At 37.4% G+C, this 15,424-nt stretch overlaps 2 protein-coding genes across 3 annotated transcripts in view; one reads left to right on the top strand and one right to left on the bottom strand.

Moving 5' to 3' along the window:
• The first annotated feature begins 1,313 nt into the window (after positions 1-1,313).
• On the top strand, positions 1,314-13,247 carry LOC127641085 (profilin-2-like). Of its 2 annotated transcripts, none has more exons than XM_052123853.1 (3): positions 1,314-1,621; positions 8,271-8,463; positions 11,259-13,247. In XM_052123853.1, the coding sequence occupies exons 1-3, from the start codon at positions 1,487-1,489 to the stop codon at positions 11,354-11,356; spliced, it is 426 nt and encodes a 141-aa protein (XP_051979813.1). In that variant the 5' UTR covers positions 1,314-1,486; the 3' UTR covers positions 11,357-13,247. The 2 variants fall into 2 exon arrangements, with proteins under 2 accessions (XP_051979813.1, XP_051979814.1); XM_052123854.1 differs by lacking the exon at positions 11,259-13,247 and adding an exon at positions 11,060-11,230.
• Positions 13,248-13,315: 68 nt separating this feature from the next.
• Positions 13,316-15,424, bottom strand: part of LOC127641084 (E3 ubiquitin-protein ligase RNF13-like) — a 29,969-nt gene continuing 27,860 nt past the window's right edge. Inside the window, exons 9-10 of the mRNA XM_052123852.1 lie at positions 14,860-14,940; positions 13,316-14,384 (exon numbers count right to left, since the gene is read on the bottom strand). Of these exons, the coding sequence (XP_051979812.1) occupies positions 14,032-14,384; positions 14,860-14,940 (434 nt within the window). The 3' untranslated portion in view covers positions 13,316-14,031. The remainder of the gene's footprint in view (positions 14,385-14,859; positions 14,941-15,424) is intronic.

Below are 15,424 nucleotides of genomic sequence, written 5' to 3'. Positions count from 1 at the left end.
TGGTAAATGGTTTACTGACCATGGTATTACTGTGCTCAATTGGCCTGCCAACTCTCCTGACCTGAACCCCATAGAGAATCTGTGGGATATTGTGAAGAGAAAGTTAAGAGACGCAAGACCCAACACTCTGGATGAGCTTAAGGCCGCTATCGAAGCATCCTGGGCCTCCATAACACCTCAGCAGTGCCACAGGCTGATTGCCTCCATGCCACGCCGCACTGAAGCAGTCATTTCTGCAAAAGGATTCCCGACCAAGTATTGAGTGCATAACTGAACATAATTATTTGAAGGTTGACTTTTTTTGTATTAAAAACACTTCTTTTATTGGTCGGATGAAATATGCTAATTTTTTGAGATAGGAATTTTGGGTTTTCATGAGCTGTATGCCAAAATCATCAGTATTAAAACAATAAAAGATCTGAAATATTTCAGTTGGTGTGCAATGAATCTAAAATATATGAAAGTTTAAGTTTTATCATTACATTATGGAAAATAATGAACTTTATCACACTATGCTAATTTTTTGAGAAGGACCTGTAATTATTTATTTATATATTTATTTGTGCATTTATGTATTTATTATTTTTACATGTTTCGTCCTCCATACAAACTATGTTGTGACAGGATTTTCCCACAAGAGGTCCTAAGAGACTATGCAGCATGCTAGGACGCGCGACAATTCAGAGCAATTCTGTTTTGTTTAGCATAATTATAATAACCTCATCAAGGGTTTAAAAATATGTTTTCACTAAACAATTTTTTAATTTGTCCATGTTTTCGATATGTCTATCTATTACTCACCAAATCAGACCTTTATTCCTAAAAGCACCTTTTTCCTAACGTTCCACATATTTGCGCTCAATTTTTGCTGCATACATACATACATAGTATGTGTGTGTGTGTGTGTGTGTTTGTGTATTCTTCAAAAATGCTTAAAGAAAATTATGTTTATAACGACATGAGGGTGTGTAAATTACTACTTAAAAAAAATTATGTTTATAACGACATGAGGGTGTGTAAATTAATACAGAATTAAAAAAATTTTGGGTGAACTATTCCTTTAAAATTACAAATAGTAAACAATGATCCTAGAATTAACTGTATAACAATTGATTTATTCATTGATTCATCGAGCTTCTATGTTATTTCCAGCTGAGTATGTAAAATGTTACAGACAAAGACCAACTTTATCATACATTAAGAGCCATCTAAACACGCATGCTTTATAATGTCTACTCAGAATCTGTATTCATCCGCGCCTATGACTTTTTCGCTAATGCCTGCAGCCTAAGTACGCCTGCGCGGAGGGATATTTGAGGGACTACACCCAGAGTGTCTGCACTGACTGCACAGCTGGGACTCTGTGCTGCGCAAACTCTCATTAGAGTAGGGGGCGTGTGGGACATCAAAATATACGGCTACCGCGAAACACTGTCACTCGGGTCATTTTTCAGATAGAGCGCGCGCTTGAAATAAGAAGGCAAACATGTCGTCGTGGCAGAGCTACGTGGATAACCTGATGTCGGATGGCAGCTGCCAGGACTCCGCCATTGTTGGGTACAACTCAGACTCTAAATATGTGTGGGCAGCGCACGAGGGGGGAACATTTACAAACATCACGGTAAATACGCGTCATTACCATCGCTCTTTCTGCCGTCTTTAGTGATGGACTGAAAACTGTGTCTTTGACTCTAAACCTAGTGAGCTACCTACAAAGACAGTATGGATGGCTATATAGGCGCGTTCCGAGTCAGTTTAGTTCGTGAGCTATGATGCCACAAAATGCTGCTGACCTGGATGGCGCCAAAATGCCGCTTTTTTGGCACGCGTCTTTTTTGTCCTGCCCAGCAGAGCAGTCTATCTACACCTTTCGGTAGATCTTGAGATTGTGATGCCCTGAAATGCAGTCTTGGTAGGCAGCTCGCTGGATTGTCAGACTATAGTGCCTAAATATGCTTTCTATGTAGGCAGCTCACTTGGTTTCGAGACCATGGTGCCAAATATGCTGTCTAGGTAGACGGCTCACTGGGTTTTGAGACTATGGTGCTCAAATATACAGTCAAGGTAGGCAGCTCACTGGGATTTCAGAGATGGTGCCCAAATATGCTACCTATGTAAACAGCTCCTTAAGTTTTGAGACTATGGTGCCCAAAAAATGCTTTCTTGGTTGGCAGCTAACTAGATTTTGAGACTGTGGAGCCCAAATATGCTCTCTTGGTAGGCAACTCAACTCACTAGGTTTTGAGACTATGGTGCCCAAAAATGCTGTCTTTGTAGGCAGCTCACTATGTTTTGAGACCATGGTGCCCAAAAGCTCCTTACTTAGGTTTTGAGACTGTGGACCCCAAATAGGCACTCTAGGTAGGCAACTCAACTCACTGGGTTTCAAGGCCATGGTGCCCAAATATGGTATCAAAGTAGGCAGCTCACTGGGATTTCAGATATGGTGCCCAAATATTCTACCTATATAACAGATCCTTAGATTTTGAGACTATGGTGCCCAAAAATGCTGTCTATGTAAACAGCTCTCTGGGTTTCGAGACTATATTGCCCAAATATTCTTTGTAGTTAGGCATCTCACTAGGTTTTGAAACTGTGGTGCCCAAATATGCTGTCTAGGTAGGCAGTTCACTGGTTTTTAGTCTGTGGTGCCCAAATATGCTGTCTAGGTAGGCAGCTTGCTAGGGTTTGAGAACATGTTGCCCAAACATGCTGTGTAGGTTTGCACCTTAGCTGCAGTCTGTAGTGCAATGACATAGTGAATGCAATCCTCTGTGTAGATTTTGGTGACATAGTGGATGTTTTGGTTTTTATACATTACACTGAGTACATTATTACATACTATAAAGTATTACTCTAATATAGCTTAGTTTTTAAAAATGGTCATAACCATGTATTTAGTCAAATTTCCTTGTTTTTCCTCTTCGCCCACAGAAAACAAATATGTAAATTAAGCAATATACTCCTCATTGTAATGTGCTCCTCATTTTAACATCTCCGCTGTACATTTAATGCCATGGGGTGAATTATTCCTATTTGTATATTAACATGTAGTGATCAACATGGAAGTATGCAAAAGTTAAATTAAAGTGAATCTAAAGCGCTTTTAAAATGACGAGCTCAGCACACTGAACCGAATGGACCACATCTGTTACTATGAGCACGAGATCAGTTGTGGATCACAGAACTGCTCTGAATACACTGTTATAATGCTTATACACAATACAGACCGGACAGAGCAGCATGCATAGTCTTTGAAGCAAACAGTTTGATTAATCTATTAAATTAATTAAATAGTGGTAGCCCTTTGTGGTTAAATAATCGCACAATGTCATACCATGATTTTATTTTTTATTAATTGTGTATCCCTAATATATAAATGTGTGTGTGTGTGTTCTGCATATATACTGTATTAATGACCATTAAGTATGCTACAGTAATAAAACTTGTGTGCATTTAAACATTCACTACATCGCTAAAATCTAATATGCATGGGATTAGATCCACTATGATGTCATTGTGCTACAGTCTGCAGGGAGGAGTACTTGAATTGGCGGGTTAGCAGGTCCCTGTTAGCACCTACTGGTAGATGTTAGAACTGCACCACCCGATGGCATAAAGCATGTTCTCCATAGACAGCCATTAAAAATAGGTGTGTATTATGACAAAACTTTTTTTTTTTTTTTTCAAGAACCATTTCAATTTCAATTATTTCATTACATTGTAGCACATCGTCATCCTGTGATGGATTGTTTTTGAAGGGCTCTTAAAAGCGTAACATTTATTTATATTTTTCCCTATCTATTGCCATTGACATGTGATCAGTCACCTGACACTCGATCCCGGAACTAAGCGCCCATGAGCAAAGATGGCAGCCTCCATTTCACTAGCTTTCTGGGAACCCTGTGCTAGCTGTGCACAGTCATAGAGATGCATGGGGTTGCTAACGGATAGCTCTCTCCAGGTATTTTATAGCTCCATGGGTTTTGAGACTGTGGTGCCGAAATATGCTGTCTAGTTGGGCAGCTCCATTAAGGTTTGAAGACCCTGATGCCCAAATATGCTGCCTAGGTAGGTAGTTTCTAGGTTTGAGACCATGGTGCCCATAAAATGCAGTCTAGGTAGGCAGCTCACTTTTTTCTGTGGTGTTCAAATATGCTGTTTAGTTAGGAAGCTCCCTTGGTTTCAAAACTATGAAACCTAAAAATGCTGTTTAGGTAGGCAGCTCACTGGGTTTTAAATTGTGCATGAGTTTCAATAATTTGAAAGTCAGACTGAATGCTAACCAACACAAACGAAAGATTTCCGGTTCTCCCAATGGCCAGTTAATCCATGATACCTAGAGATGAGAATATTTTTGTTTTGAAGAATAAACCTTGCTCTAATCAAGTGAATATTGTCTACATGAATTTAGTTAATGCTATAAATCTCAGACTGTGCTCCATACAAGCTCATGTTAACCTGACTTGAAATAGCATCCTCTAGCTGATTCTCACTTTAGTCAATGGCTGCTTTTAGTTTTATGTGGTTTGGCCTCGGGGGAAATGGCTCAGCAGATTTGTAAGGAGCCAGTGTAAACAAAGCTGCTGGATATTATGCTGAAGAAATAAAAGAAAATCTGACTGCAGATGAAACAAACAGGAAAACTGCATGTACAGTATGTCTTTTCACATTTCATGTAATACCAGTGATTGATGCGATTTTACTAATGGAGCATTACTGTTTGGTTTCCCAGATATGTCAAGTAGAAGTTCCTTCCAAGGATATGCCGAAACCAATCTTTGCATTTCAGAAATGGGTTCAAAAATATTCTAAAAATAAAAATAGTAAGTCTTTTGTTGTGTGTTCAAAACAGATCTTTTCCAATCACATGTAGGTTGTATGGCATGATGCAATACTGATCAGTGTTATAGGCTATTCATTGTTGTTGGAGGACCGCATTTGATAAAACGTCATCAGTAAATCAATAAGTGGATAGGCATGCTTTCAAAAATTGGTAGTACACTGAAAAAATTACGGTGACCATGTTTCAGGCATTACGGGATATCATTTTGAAGCTTGTAAATTTACAGTTCACTACCGTTTATATTATTATAATAATGCAATAAACATTAACTAAACTGCATCAAATATAACACAGAACACCCCAATGCACTTAACAGATATTAAAAATAAGAAACATAACTTTTCCAATAAAATGGAAGTGTGATGGGTCACGCAGGTACTTCTGGTAATAATTTTAACAATATTTTACAGTTAAAAATGACATGTATTCTCTTGTTAATCATGCAGTAAAGTTACATGTATTGTCTTATAAGATACATTTATAAATGAAATAAACCTTTAAAAAAATACCTACTTTGAGCTCCGAGGTTGTTGGTATGTGGTTCTGTTGAAACCTATTTGTTTTTTTTTTGTTTTTTTTTAAATAATCGTGTTTAACAGCACAATTTCTGGTGAAGAATGTTACTCATGATCCTGAAGGGAAACGATACACCAGTCAAAGAATCACTGATGACAAAGCGCACAAAAAAAGCTCTGCAGCTACTGCACACTTCCATGACACTGTAAATTCTTTTATCTTTGCAAATGTCTACATATTTTGCAATAAATTAAAAAAATATTGTTTCAATACTTATCATTAACTCTATTATTGAAATCTTTTCGTCCGATTTTCAAATACTTTTTCTTTCAAATCACAGTTTGTAATGGTGTGATTGACCTTGGAGATGTTTGGTTCATGGCTAAGAAGTTTTATAAAGAATTTTGTAAAAAAAAAAAAAAAAATGGGGAAAAGAAGTCAGAAATGTACATACACTTAGGTTGAAGTAATTAAAACTTAGTATTAAACTTAATTTGTATACAGTCACTAATTACTTTGTAATTTGATAACACCCAACACTGGAACGGTATCAGAGCAAAGATACAGTTGAAGTCAGATGTTTACATGACTTTTAGGTTGAAGTCATTAATACAAATTTTTTAACCACTCCACAGATTTCATATAAGCAAACTATTGTTTAGGCAAATTGTTTAGGACATCTACTTTGTGCATGACACAAGTAATTTTTTGTTGTATTTTCTCCCCAATTTGAAATGCCCAATTCCCAATGCGCTCTAGGTCCTCGTGGTGGCGTAGTGACTCTCCTCAATCCGGGTGGCGGAGGATGAATCTCAGTTGCCTCCACGTCTGAGGCCGTCAATCTACGCATCTTATCAAGTGGTATGTTGAGCGTGTTACTGTGGAGGCCTAGCACGTGTGGAGGCTTCACTCTATTCTCCGCGGTATCCATGCACAACTCACCACGTGGCCCACCGAGAGTGAAAACAACACATTATAGCGATCGTGAGGAGGTTAACCTAACGTGACTCTACCCACCCTACAACCGGGCCAATTGGTTGCTTAGGAAGCCTGCTGGAGTCACCCAGCACGCACTGTATTCAAACTTGCGACTCCAGGTGTGGTAGTCAATATCCCCCTGTTTTACTTTTAATTGACTATATCACAGTTCTATTTGGTCAGAAGTTTACATACTCTAAGTTACTTGTGCCTTAAGCAGCTTGGAAAATTCCAGAAAATTATGTCAAACCTTTAGGTAATTAGCTTCTGATAGACTTCTAGGAATCAGTTGGAGGTGTATCTGTGGATGTATTTTAAGGCCTACCTTCAAACTCGGTGTCTCTTTGCTTGACATCATGGGAAAATCAAAAGAAATCAGCGAAGAACTCAGAAAAGAAATTTCCAAACACCTGAAGGTACCACATTTATTTATACAAGCAATAGTGTGCAAGTAAATAAACACCATGTGACCACGCAGTCATCATACCGCTCAGGAAGGAGACGCAATATGTCTCCTAGAGATGAACATAGTTTGGTGTGCAAATCAATCCCAGAACAACAGCAAAGGACCTTGTGAAGATGCTGGTGGAAACAAGTAGACAAGTATCTATATCCACAGTAAAACGAGTCCTATATCAACATAACCTGAAAGGCTGCTCGGCAAGAAAGAAAACCGCCATAAAAAAGCCAGACTATAGTTTGCAAGTGCACGTGGGGAAAAAGATCGTACTTTTTGGAGAAATGTCCTCTGGTCTGATGAAACAACAAATGTAAATGTTTGGCCATAATGACCAATATTTTGAGGAAAAAGGGTGAGGCTTGCAAGCCGAAAAACACCATCCCAACCATGAAGCATGGGGGTGGCTGCATAATGTTTTGGGGGTGCTTTGCTGCAGGAGGGATAATAGATTCACTTAACAAAATAGATGGCATCATGAGGAAGGAAAATTATTTGGATCTATTGAAGCAACATCTCAAGAGATCAGCCAGGAAGTTAAAGCTCGGTCACAAATGGTTCTTCCAAATGGACAATGACCACAATCATACCTCCAAATTTGTGGCAAAATGGCTCAAGGACAACAAAGTCAAGGTATTGGAGTGGCCATCACAAATCCCTGACCTCAATCCGATGGGACATTTTTGGGCAGAACTGAAAAAGCGTCTGTGAGCAAGGAGGCCTTCAACCCTGACTCCGTTACACCAGTTCTGTCTGAAGGAATGGGCCAAAATTTCCAGCAACTTATTGTGAGAAGCTTGTGGAAGGCTACCCAAAATGTTTGACCCAAGTTAAAAAATGTAAAGGCAATTCTACCAAATACTAACAAAGTGTATGTAAATGTCTGACCCAGTGGAATGCGGTTAAAGAAATAAAAGCTGAAATAAATCATTCTCTCTCTACAATTATTCTGACATTTCACATACTTGCGTAAGTTAGGATCACTACTTAATTTTAAGACAGGGAATGTTTTCTACTATTAAATGTCAGGAACTGTGAAAAACTGAGTTTAAATGTATTTGGCTAATATGTATGTAAACTTATGTCTTCAACTGTATGTACCTGCCTACCTACATTACCAGTCAATAGTTGGGACACACTTGATGAATTCGTTTTTAATAATGATTTGAAGGACTTTTGATCTTAAGGCTTATGCTTAAATGCTTTAATTTTTGTTTTGTAGACATGCATTTTGTATAAATTTATTTAAAAAAATTAAAAGCAACCTATGAAGTAAAAAACAACCAACAAGTCTCCAGCATCCCAGGAAGCTGGTTGATAGAATGAACAGTGAACTTGACAAAGGGTAGCAACTTTGATAAAGCTAGAACATGTGATTTAAAAGTGTTTGAATATGGATTAATGAATATCCAAAATGTTAAAGATTAAGCTACAGTTCTGCCTTTTAACATATGCTAATTTCTGTCATATCAGCCCACAGAAATCGACATTCTAGTAGGAAAAGACAGAGAAAGTTTCTTCACCAACGGTCTGACCTTAGGTTCAAAGAAATGCTCCGTTATCCGAGACAGCCTCCAAATCGACAGTGATTGGACAATGGATATCAGGACGAAGAGTCAAGGAGGAGAGGCAACATACAATATTGCTGTCGGCAAAGCAGCCAAAGGTAGTAGTCCGTTTCCTGTATTATCATGTAGTTACTTTTTATGAATGGACATATTCAAGTAAAACTTGCATATAATGTTTTTAAATTAGTGTAGTAGATCAGTAAGTGTAGTAGCATTCCACATCTCTTATATGGAGTAGATTAATAAGTTGAAATAGAGTTTTTGTTTGTAGTTAGATAGTGACCTAATATGCAGAAAAATCGCAGCAAGTCCATGTTTAAATACCAGTGTAGTATTTGTTAGTGGTCGACTGGTATATCGCCGATATTCTGAATAAGAATCGCATCAGCCAATACATTTTCCCCTTTGGCTGATTAGTTTCTTAAGGGTGCCTAGCATCAGCTGCTTTCATGTGAAGTGACTGAGACATGTAAATGAGGAGCCACAGTTCATTTCATTTTACTATAATAATAGACCGGTGTGCAACACAGTGTCATTTAAACAGTCCCCATATCAGAGCTGCGGCCTGTTTTCCCTCTCTCCTCAGCAGTTCCCTGTAACTTCTAACTGTCTTGTCTAATGATAAAAAGGCAAATATTAATCAAACTAATATTATGTACCATCTGCAAATATGCACATATCTTTTTTAAACAGATGTAATAACACAACCTCGCACAACTTCAGCAGATCCAGCATCCTGTGGAGCGGGATGCTGGATCTTCCTCTAAATGTCTCTCCTCAACAGTTTCCTGTAACTTTTCTAATGATAAAAGGCTAATATAAATAAAACTTCTATTATATACCATCTGCAAATATATGCAGATTTACAAACGTCATGAAAATCCAGTATTTTCTTCCCATTGTGCGCTCGTGTAATATCTTCCTCCTGAAGCATGTATTCTATCAGCCAGAATCAAAAACTTTAGGATCTGGATAAAAGTTCCTCATGACGACAATCCAGGCAGGTGATCCAGGCCGTTTGTCAGGAGATAGAGGCTCGCACTGAATACACACGAGCAAGTGAGTGAAACCAAAGTATTTTTAGCAAGTCAGTCCACTGTCGGCTATGTTTGGAACGTTCTCGGTAGACTATTTCCAGTCTATGAAAGTGCAGCTTCTATCTACTTGAATGGAGAAAGACCAAAATCTCCAAAACGGTAGGTCAAGATTACGATCAAAGAACATGTTTCAAATCAGCAGTAAAATCTTTCAACACAGGAGTTACAAATGGTGGTGATTTACCTCAGGTAATGCCCCAAAAAATAAAAAATAGGTGATTGGCTGTTTTACCTGTAATGCGGGACTTCCTATCTACATCAGTTTACCATTGGCTGCAGTTGAGCGTTCAAATTCTTCTCATTCATTTTAATCTTAATTTAAACTTCAAGGTAAAAGCACTTCACGTATCCTGAGTAATTAAACCTATTCACTATGTATGTGATTCGGTATTTTTGGTGTAAATGCGATTGCTAGCGTGGACATGCCACTCTAAATAAGAGTTTATTATTTTTTTTTTAGCAATTTTATGTTTTATTTACTATACTAAACTGTGTTATGTATCGGCCTATCGGCATTGGTCGACCACTAGTATTTGTATTAAATGGCTATTTGTTAAACGTTATATTTTAATAATAAAACTTAAGCTCGGGTTCTAAGGAAAGTTATTTCTGGACGTACATACCCACTGATTTGCATGCATGTTTCTGCTACTCTCACACAAATCTTGGATCTATCGCTCCTTAAATGAGCATTAAGTATCCTCTTTAATAATCCTCAAATGAAATAAAGAAAACCGTAATCTGAGTAATCTCTGTTGCATGTATAAAGGGCCAAAACCTGATTGTCCCATTTGAATGTGGTTTCAGATTTGATTTGATTTAATTTGATTTGAGATTGCCTGATACACTCTAATCTTATCGCACTCTAAAAGCTATTTCTGTACCAATACCTCAAGTTCTCTAGATATGGAACACAAATTTAAATCTTAAAATGAATGAGTTCATGTTTGGTCACTGTTGGAATATGAAATTAAAATATTGTTTTAAATGGTAACACTATGATTCATTGTTTCAGTGAATATAAGAACCATTATACGATTTGGTCTCACACAGCCAGACTTTGACAGTCAAAATAAAGTCTAGTCCATATTATATCTTCTTCTGCTTACACTATCTTGAGTTACTTGTAAAACAACCAACCACAGGCCATTTTCTTAGCGTTAAGAGGCAGTTAAGTGTGAAATCCAAAATGACAGGACTTGTCTCCAAATCTGCTCCTGATTTTCTGCTAAGTGCATCCAACATAGCTTTAAATAAATGTTTTTAAGCCACTTTGCAAACTTAGGCAAATCCAATTTTTAGTCGATCAATAGTAAATATTATTAAAAATAATTGTAAAAGTAATTTTTGCAAGAGTATGAAACTGTGTTGCATGCGGATTGTGACAAAATGTATCTAAGGCACTGTGTACAAGACATAATGGCATGTGGAAAACAGAACTATACTTTAGCCTTAAATCTGCAATCTATCTTTCTGCTTGCATGTCTTGGCTGGGTTGAACTTTTTCTTCTTTTATTCTGTCCTCTTAGTTTGGCTTTTTCAGAAGCTGAGGTTTTCCTGTCCTCTTAACTTCCTTTTTTCTATCTTTTTCTTTCAGTCTTGGTTCTTGTAATGGGCAAAGAAGGGGTCCATGGAGGCAGCTTGAATAAGAAGGCATATTCAATGGCAAAATACTTGCAAGATTCAGGGTTTTAGTTTTTTTTTTTCTTGGCCAAGTAGTGAAATGTAGGGAGAAAGGGAAAAAGGCACCCAAGTTTGTTGATTTTTGTTCTTGTTTTTTTCCTTATGTACTTCAGCGTTGGTTATAGTCATGGGCAAGGAAGGTACTCATGGAGGGCTGCTCAACAAGAAAGCTTATCACATGGCTGAATACCTGCGGAAATCTGGATATTAAGACACCTCCCCACCTAGCAGCTGATTCTCACCAACGCCTACTGCTCTAGATGAGATTTGCTTTGATTTTCCTCTGCTATTTCTTGTTGTTCTATCCCAACCTCTACTCAATTTCTTTTTTTTTTTTACCCCTACTCCATTTCTTGTTGTTCCACCCCAACCCCTACTGAATGTCCTGTTTTATTTTTACCCCAAGACATACTCCATTTTCTGTTCTACCCCAAATCAGCCCTATTTCCTGTTGTTCTACCAACCCTTACTCCATTTTTTGTTCATTACCTTGACCCCATCCGTTTCTTTATGACATCATTCCTTTTTATTTTTTTTGCATTTGTTGAGTCCCATTGTGGTATTGCTATTACATTACTGATTATGACACATTCAACACTAAATCTTAGAGGAAGGAATTAATGTGTCATTTCTGCCCATTGTTGAAAAGGAAATGGCGATTTTCAGTTTAGTTTAATACCAAGGGCTTGAGCTAAAAACTCAATTCCCCCTTTCTAGACTGTATCGAGCCTACTTAGACCTTATTCCATGTAGACACCATGTGACGCCAATGAAAATGTCTGTGAGGGATTAAGATCATTAAGTTCATTCAATATGTCATACTTTTGTATACCTTGGTGCCGGTAGTTCAGGGAATGAAACATTTAATAATGCCTTTCCAAACAATTTCCGATGGACATTTGACCTATCAAATGTACTGTACATCCATCCCTTGCAGCCTCATTTTCATTATCATCAAATAGGCTATACCGTCTACACATGGCTAAGGTCCATTTCTATACCTTACCAAAATTCAAACCAACGCCACCCTTTATTTGTTGTCAAAGACACTTAAACACTACTTGTGGATGTCTACACTTACGCCATTACCAATTAATACTTCTTAATAGTCTTTTATAATCTCTACCATGGTTCAGGTTGGGCAGCATTGGGAGGTTGTACTCTTATGTAGTTTGGCTGTCCGTTGAGTGCAATGATATTGGTAAGGATCTTAAAAACAAGTAGTATTTCATTAGGAGCTCATTGACACAGACATTCCATTTAATTAGTAACTTTATTTTGCTAGCTTATGTAATGCATTTCTTTTTCAAGATGGCATTTCATCTTGACGATCATTAATTTCTGACAGTGGATATCCCAACATAGCTTTTTGGAGAGTATATAGAGTGAATTCCATTCATCGGACCATTGCTTGGGTTATTTACTCGATTGCTCTTCTGCCAAATGTAAACACTGACAAACAAAAGACTATTGCCTGATCCAAAGCTCACAAAAAAGTCTTGATCTCATTTTGTGGGGTCTTTCTTTTAACACTTGAATTTGCATACCCATGCTGTCATAACTGTGGAATAAATTGCCTTGTTAAAGTCCTCAATGCTACAACTGTCTGTCACAACATGCTGCATAGTCAAGTCCAAATGTTAATGTAGGTGTGACACTAAAATCATAAAAGAAATTGTATTTCCTGTGCCAAAATCTAGAGAACCTGTTGCTATTGTAAGGATTAGTTTAAACAGCTTCCCAGATTCTATCAGCTCTTTGTTCAAGGTGTTTTAGTATCGATGCAAATGTTCTAGCCCTGTGGGATATTTGTACAGATTCAAAACCTCTGACTTGAGTTTTTTCTTTCCCTTTACTTTTTCATATGTCTGATTTAGTATGCGTAAAACAAGAAATGCCATCATTAATTTCACCACCTTTGTTTACAGACAGATTAAATCAATGTATTTCAAACCAAATAACTTGTCCGTGTCAATTGTTTCATACTAAAGAAATAGTAAACAGCTTCTGAGTGCAATCTCCATGAAATGATTTAAAAAATCCTTATAGATATTATAACTGGAAATGAATTGTTCAATGTTGGAGATCCTGTAGATCTAACTGAATAAATAAAATGATTTGCTACACTTTTTCCTTTAATGTTTTCCAACAGTTTAAAAATGGATGGATGAGATATTAATACAAAGCCAGCAATGGTGTAGTATTTTATTCATGAAGGGAAATTAATGTAGACTACTATGAAAAAGGGTGAGCAGAACATTACATTTACAATAAAGCAACATTAAAATGTAACCAGACATCAGTAACGGTTCATGTTATCAATAACCCTTCAACTTCTACTCACAAAACCATTTCCTACTTACAGTATTTGAAATGTGTTAATTATAATTTTTAAGATCACTTTTGTGACCCCTATATAGGTTCTGTTGTTATTGCTCAAACTAAAATAGTGGTGTCCGTATTGGTACAACAAATGTTATCGTCCTTGTCACATACAATGTGCAGTTTTTTTTTTATTTATTTTTTTAGATTCGATACACGTTCGAGATGAGTTTGGCATGTGATTGAAGCACAAATGACATTCTCAGAGGCAGAAGATGCTGCGCAGAATGCCGGGAATCACAGATTATAAAATACTGCTGCATGGTTTGAGCTGCGCAAAGCTCTCTATACAACACATTGTGCACATTTATCTACGGTATAGTTCACCCAAAAGTGATAATTGTTTCACAAAAGAAAGTCAAGTTTGGAATAACATGAATTTTCATTTTTGGGTGAACCATCCCTTAAATGGGTTTCTAATGTTAAATAACAAGTGACTGTGAAATGTTGCTCCAAATACTTAGGAATACCCTTCACGAGTCTGTGTTAACCTTGGCTAACGTCTCAGGCATTCGCCTCCATGTTTTCAGGGCGTTCCTGTTGCAGCTGTATGACCACCGTTTCCACGGTGACCTCTTCCTCGCTGTCAGTGGTGTCACTGTGCTCGTCATAGTCCGATGACTCTGGTTCATGCTGGGGCAGCGAGCCAGACATGGTTCCGAATGAATGGGCGCTGGTAGAGGCCAGAGATCGCAGAAGGGGCGTGTTTTCCGATACTTCGTTCTCCTCGCCGCCACTCTCACCGGAGTCGGACTCGGAGTCTGAGTCGCCCTCAGATGACACAACCTTCTGCTTGCACACTGGACAGGTCTTCTTGGTTTTGGTCAGCCATGGGTCGACACACTTGCAGTGATAGGCTGAGGATTGGTACAAAGAGAATTAGCGCAAGAGTTCCAGACAAATGCAATCAATTCAATGAGAATCTAGTTTCAAATATTTTTAGGGGGATCATTTTTACTTTCTTAATATACACTCCTGGTCTTATTGTGCATGACTGGTTTATGCATGTTCTTCCAAGTAAAATTAGCTCTGCCTCTGAAACAACGTTCCTTTTCCTTGTCACGAATCCCTTACTTTTTCAATGCCTCTCCTCCAACTCAACCACTTGACATTTAGAACCCACTTTTCTTAATACAATCAATTCCTGTCCTGTGTGGATAGGGAACATTTTGTTCTTTTTGTGACATATTAACCTTTTATATATATATATATATATATATATATATATATATATATATATATATATATATATATATATATATATATATATGACTGTTATTTGGTTGGTTACTATTTTTCACGAGTATAACAAATGTAAAGACAAAGACTCACCATGCGAGCAGGGCAAGACCCGAAGTTTGTCACCTTCTTCATACTCATCCAAACAAATCGCACACACGTCATAGGAATCACCTGCGAGAAATTAAGAAATAGCAAACCACAATGCATTTCAGTCACGTCACTTTAAGGAAGCTGACATGTCATTGGATAAAATTAAAAGTCACAATATTTAAAGATGGAAATATATTAGTTTCATCATATTTAAGTGAATAAAAGGGTGAATTTGAAATAATTTCACTACTTTGAGCGAATACTGATATTTGTTTTCATGTCTTTGGGTGCTTCAAAAATTAAAAACTGTCCGTTTACAGGGTTCCCCACTGTCATTGAAAACCTGGAAATATCAGGACATTTTTAAATTGTGATTTCTAGGCTTGGAAAAGTCCTAAAAGTTCTATAGTGAATAAATGTTTCCCTCTGTTTAAAAATATCTCCTCAGCCAGATTTTGCTCTTCTGTAAAGTACAACTTGCGCACAAGCCAGTAATTTCTGATTTTTGAGCACATTTTTCTTCATAAAATTCAAATTCATTAACGGATTGGTTTAATTCCATATC

The sequence above is a fragment of the Xyrauchen texanus genome, chromosome 50 (genome assembly GCF_025860055.1).
Source record: "Xyrauchen texanus isolate HMW12.3.18 chromosome 50, RBS_HiC_50CHRs, whole genome shotgun sequence".
NCBI classification, from domain to species: domain Eukaryota; kingdom Metazoa; phylum Chordata; class Actinopteri; order Cypriniformes; family Catostomidae; genus Xyrauchen; species Xyrauchen texanus.
Note: the sequence above shows the minus strand (reverse complement) of the source record. Positions and strands in the feature narration are given on the sequence as shown.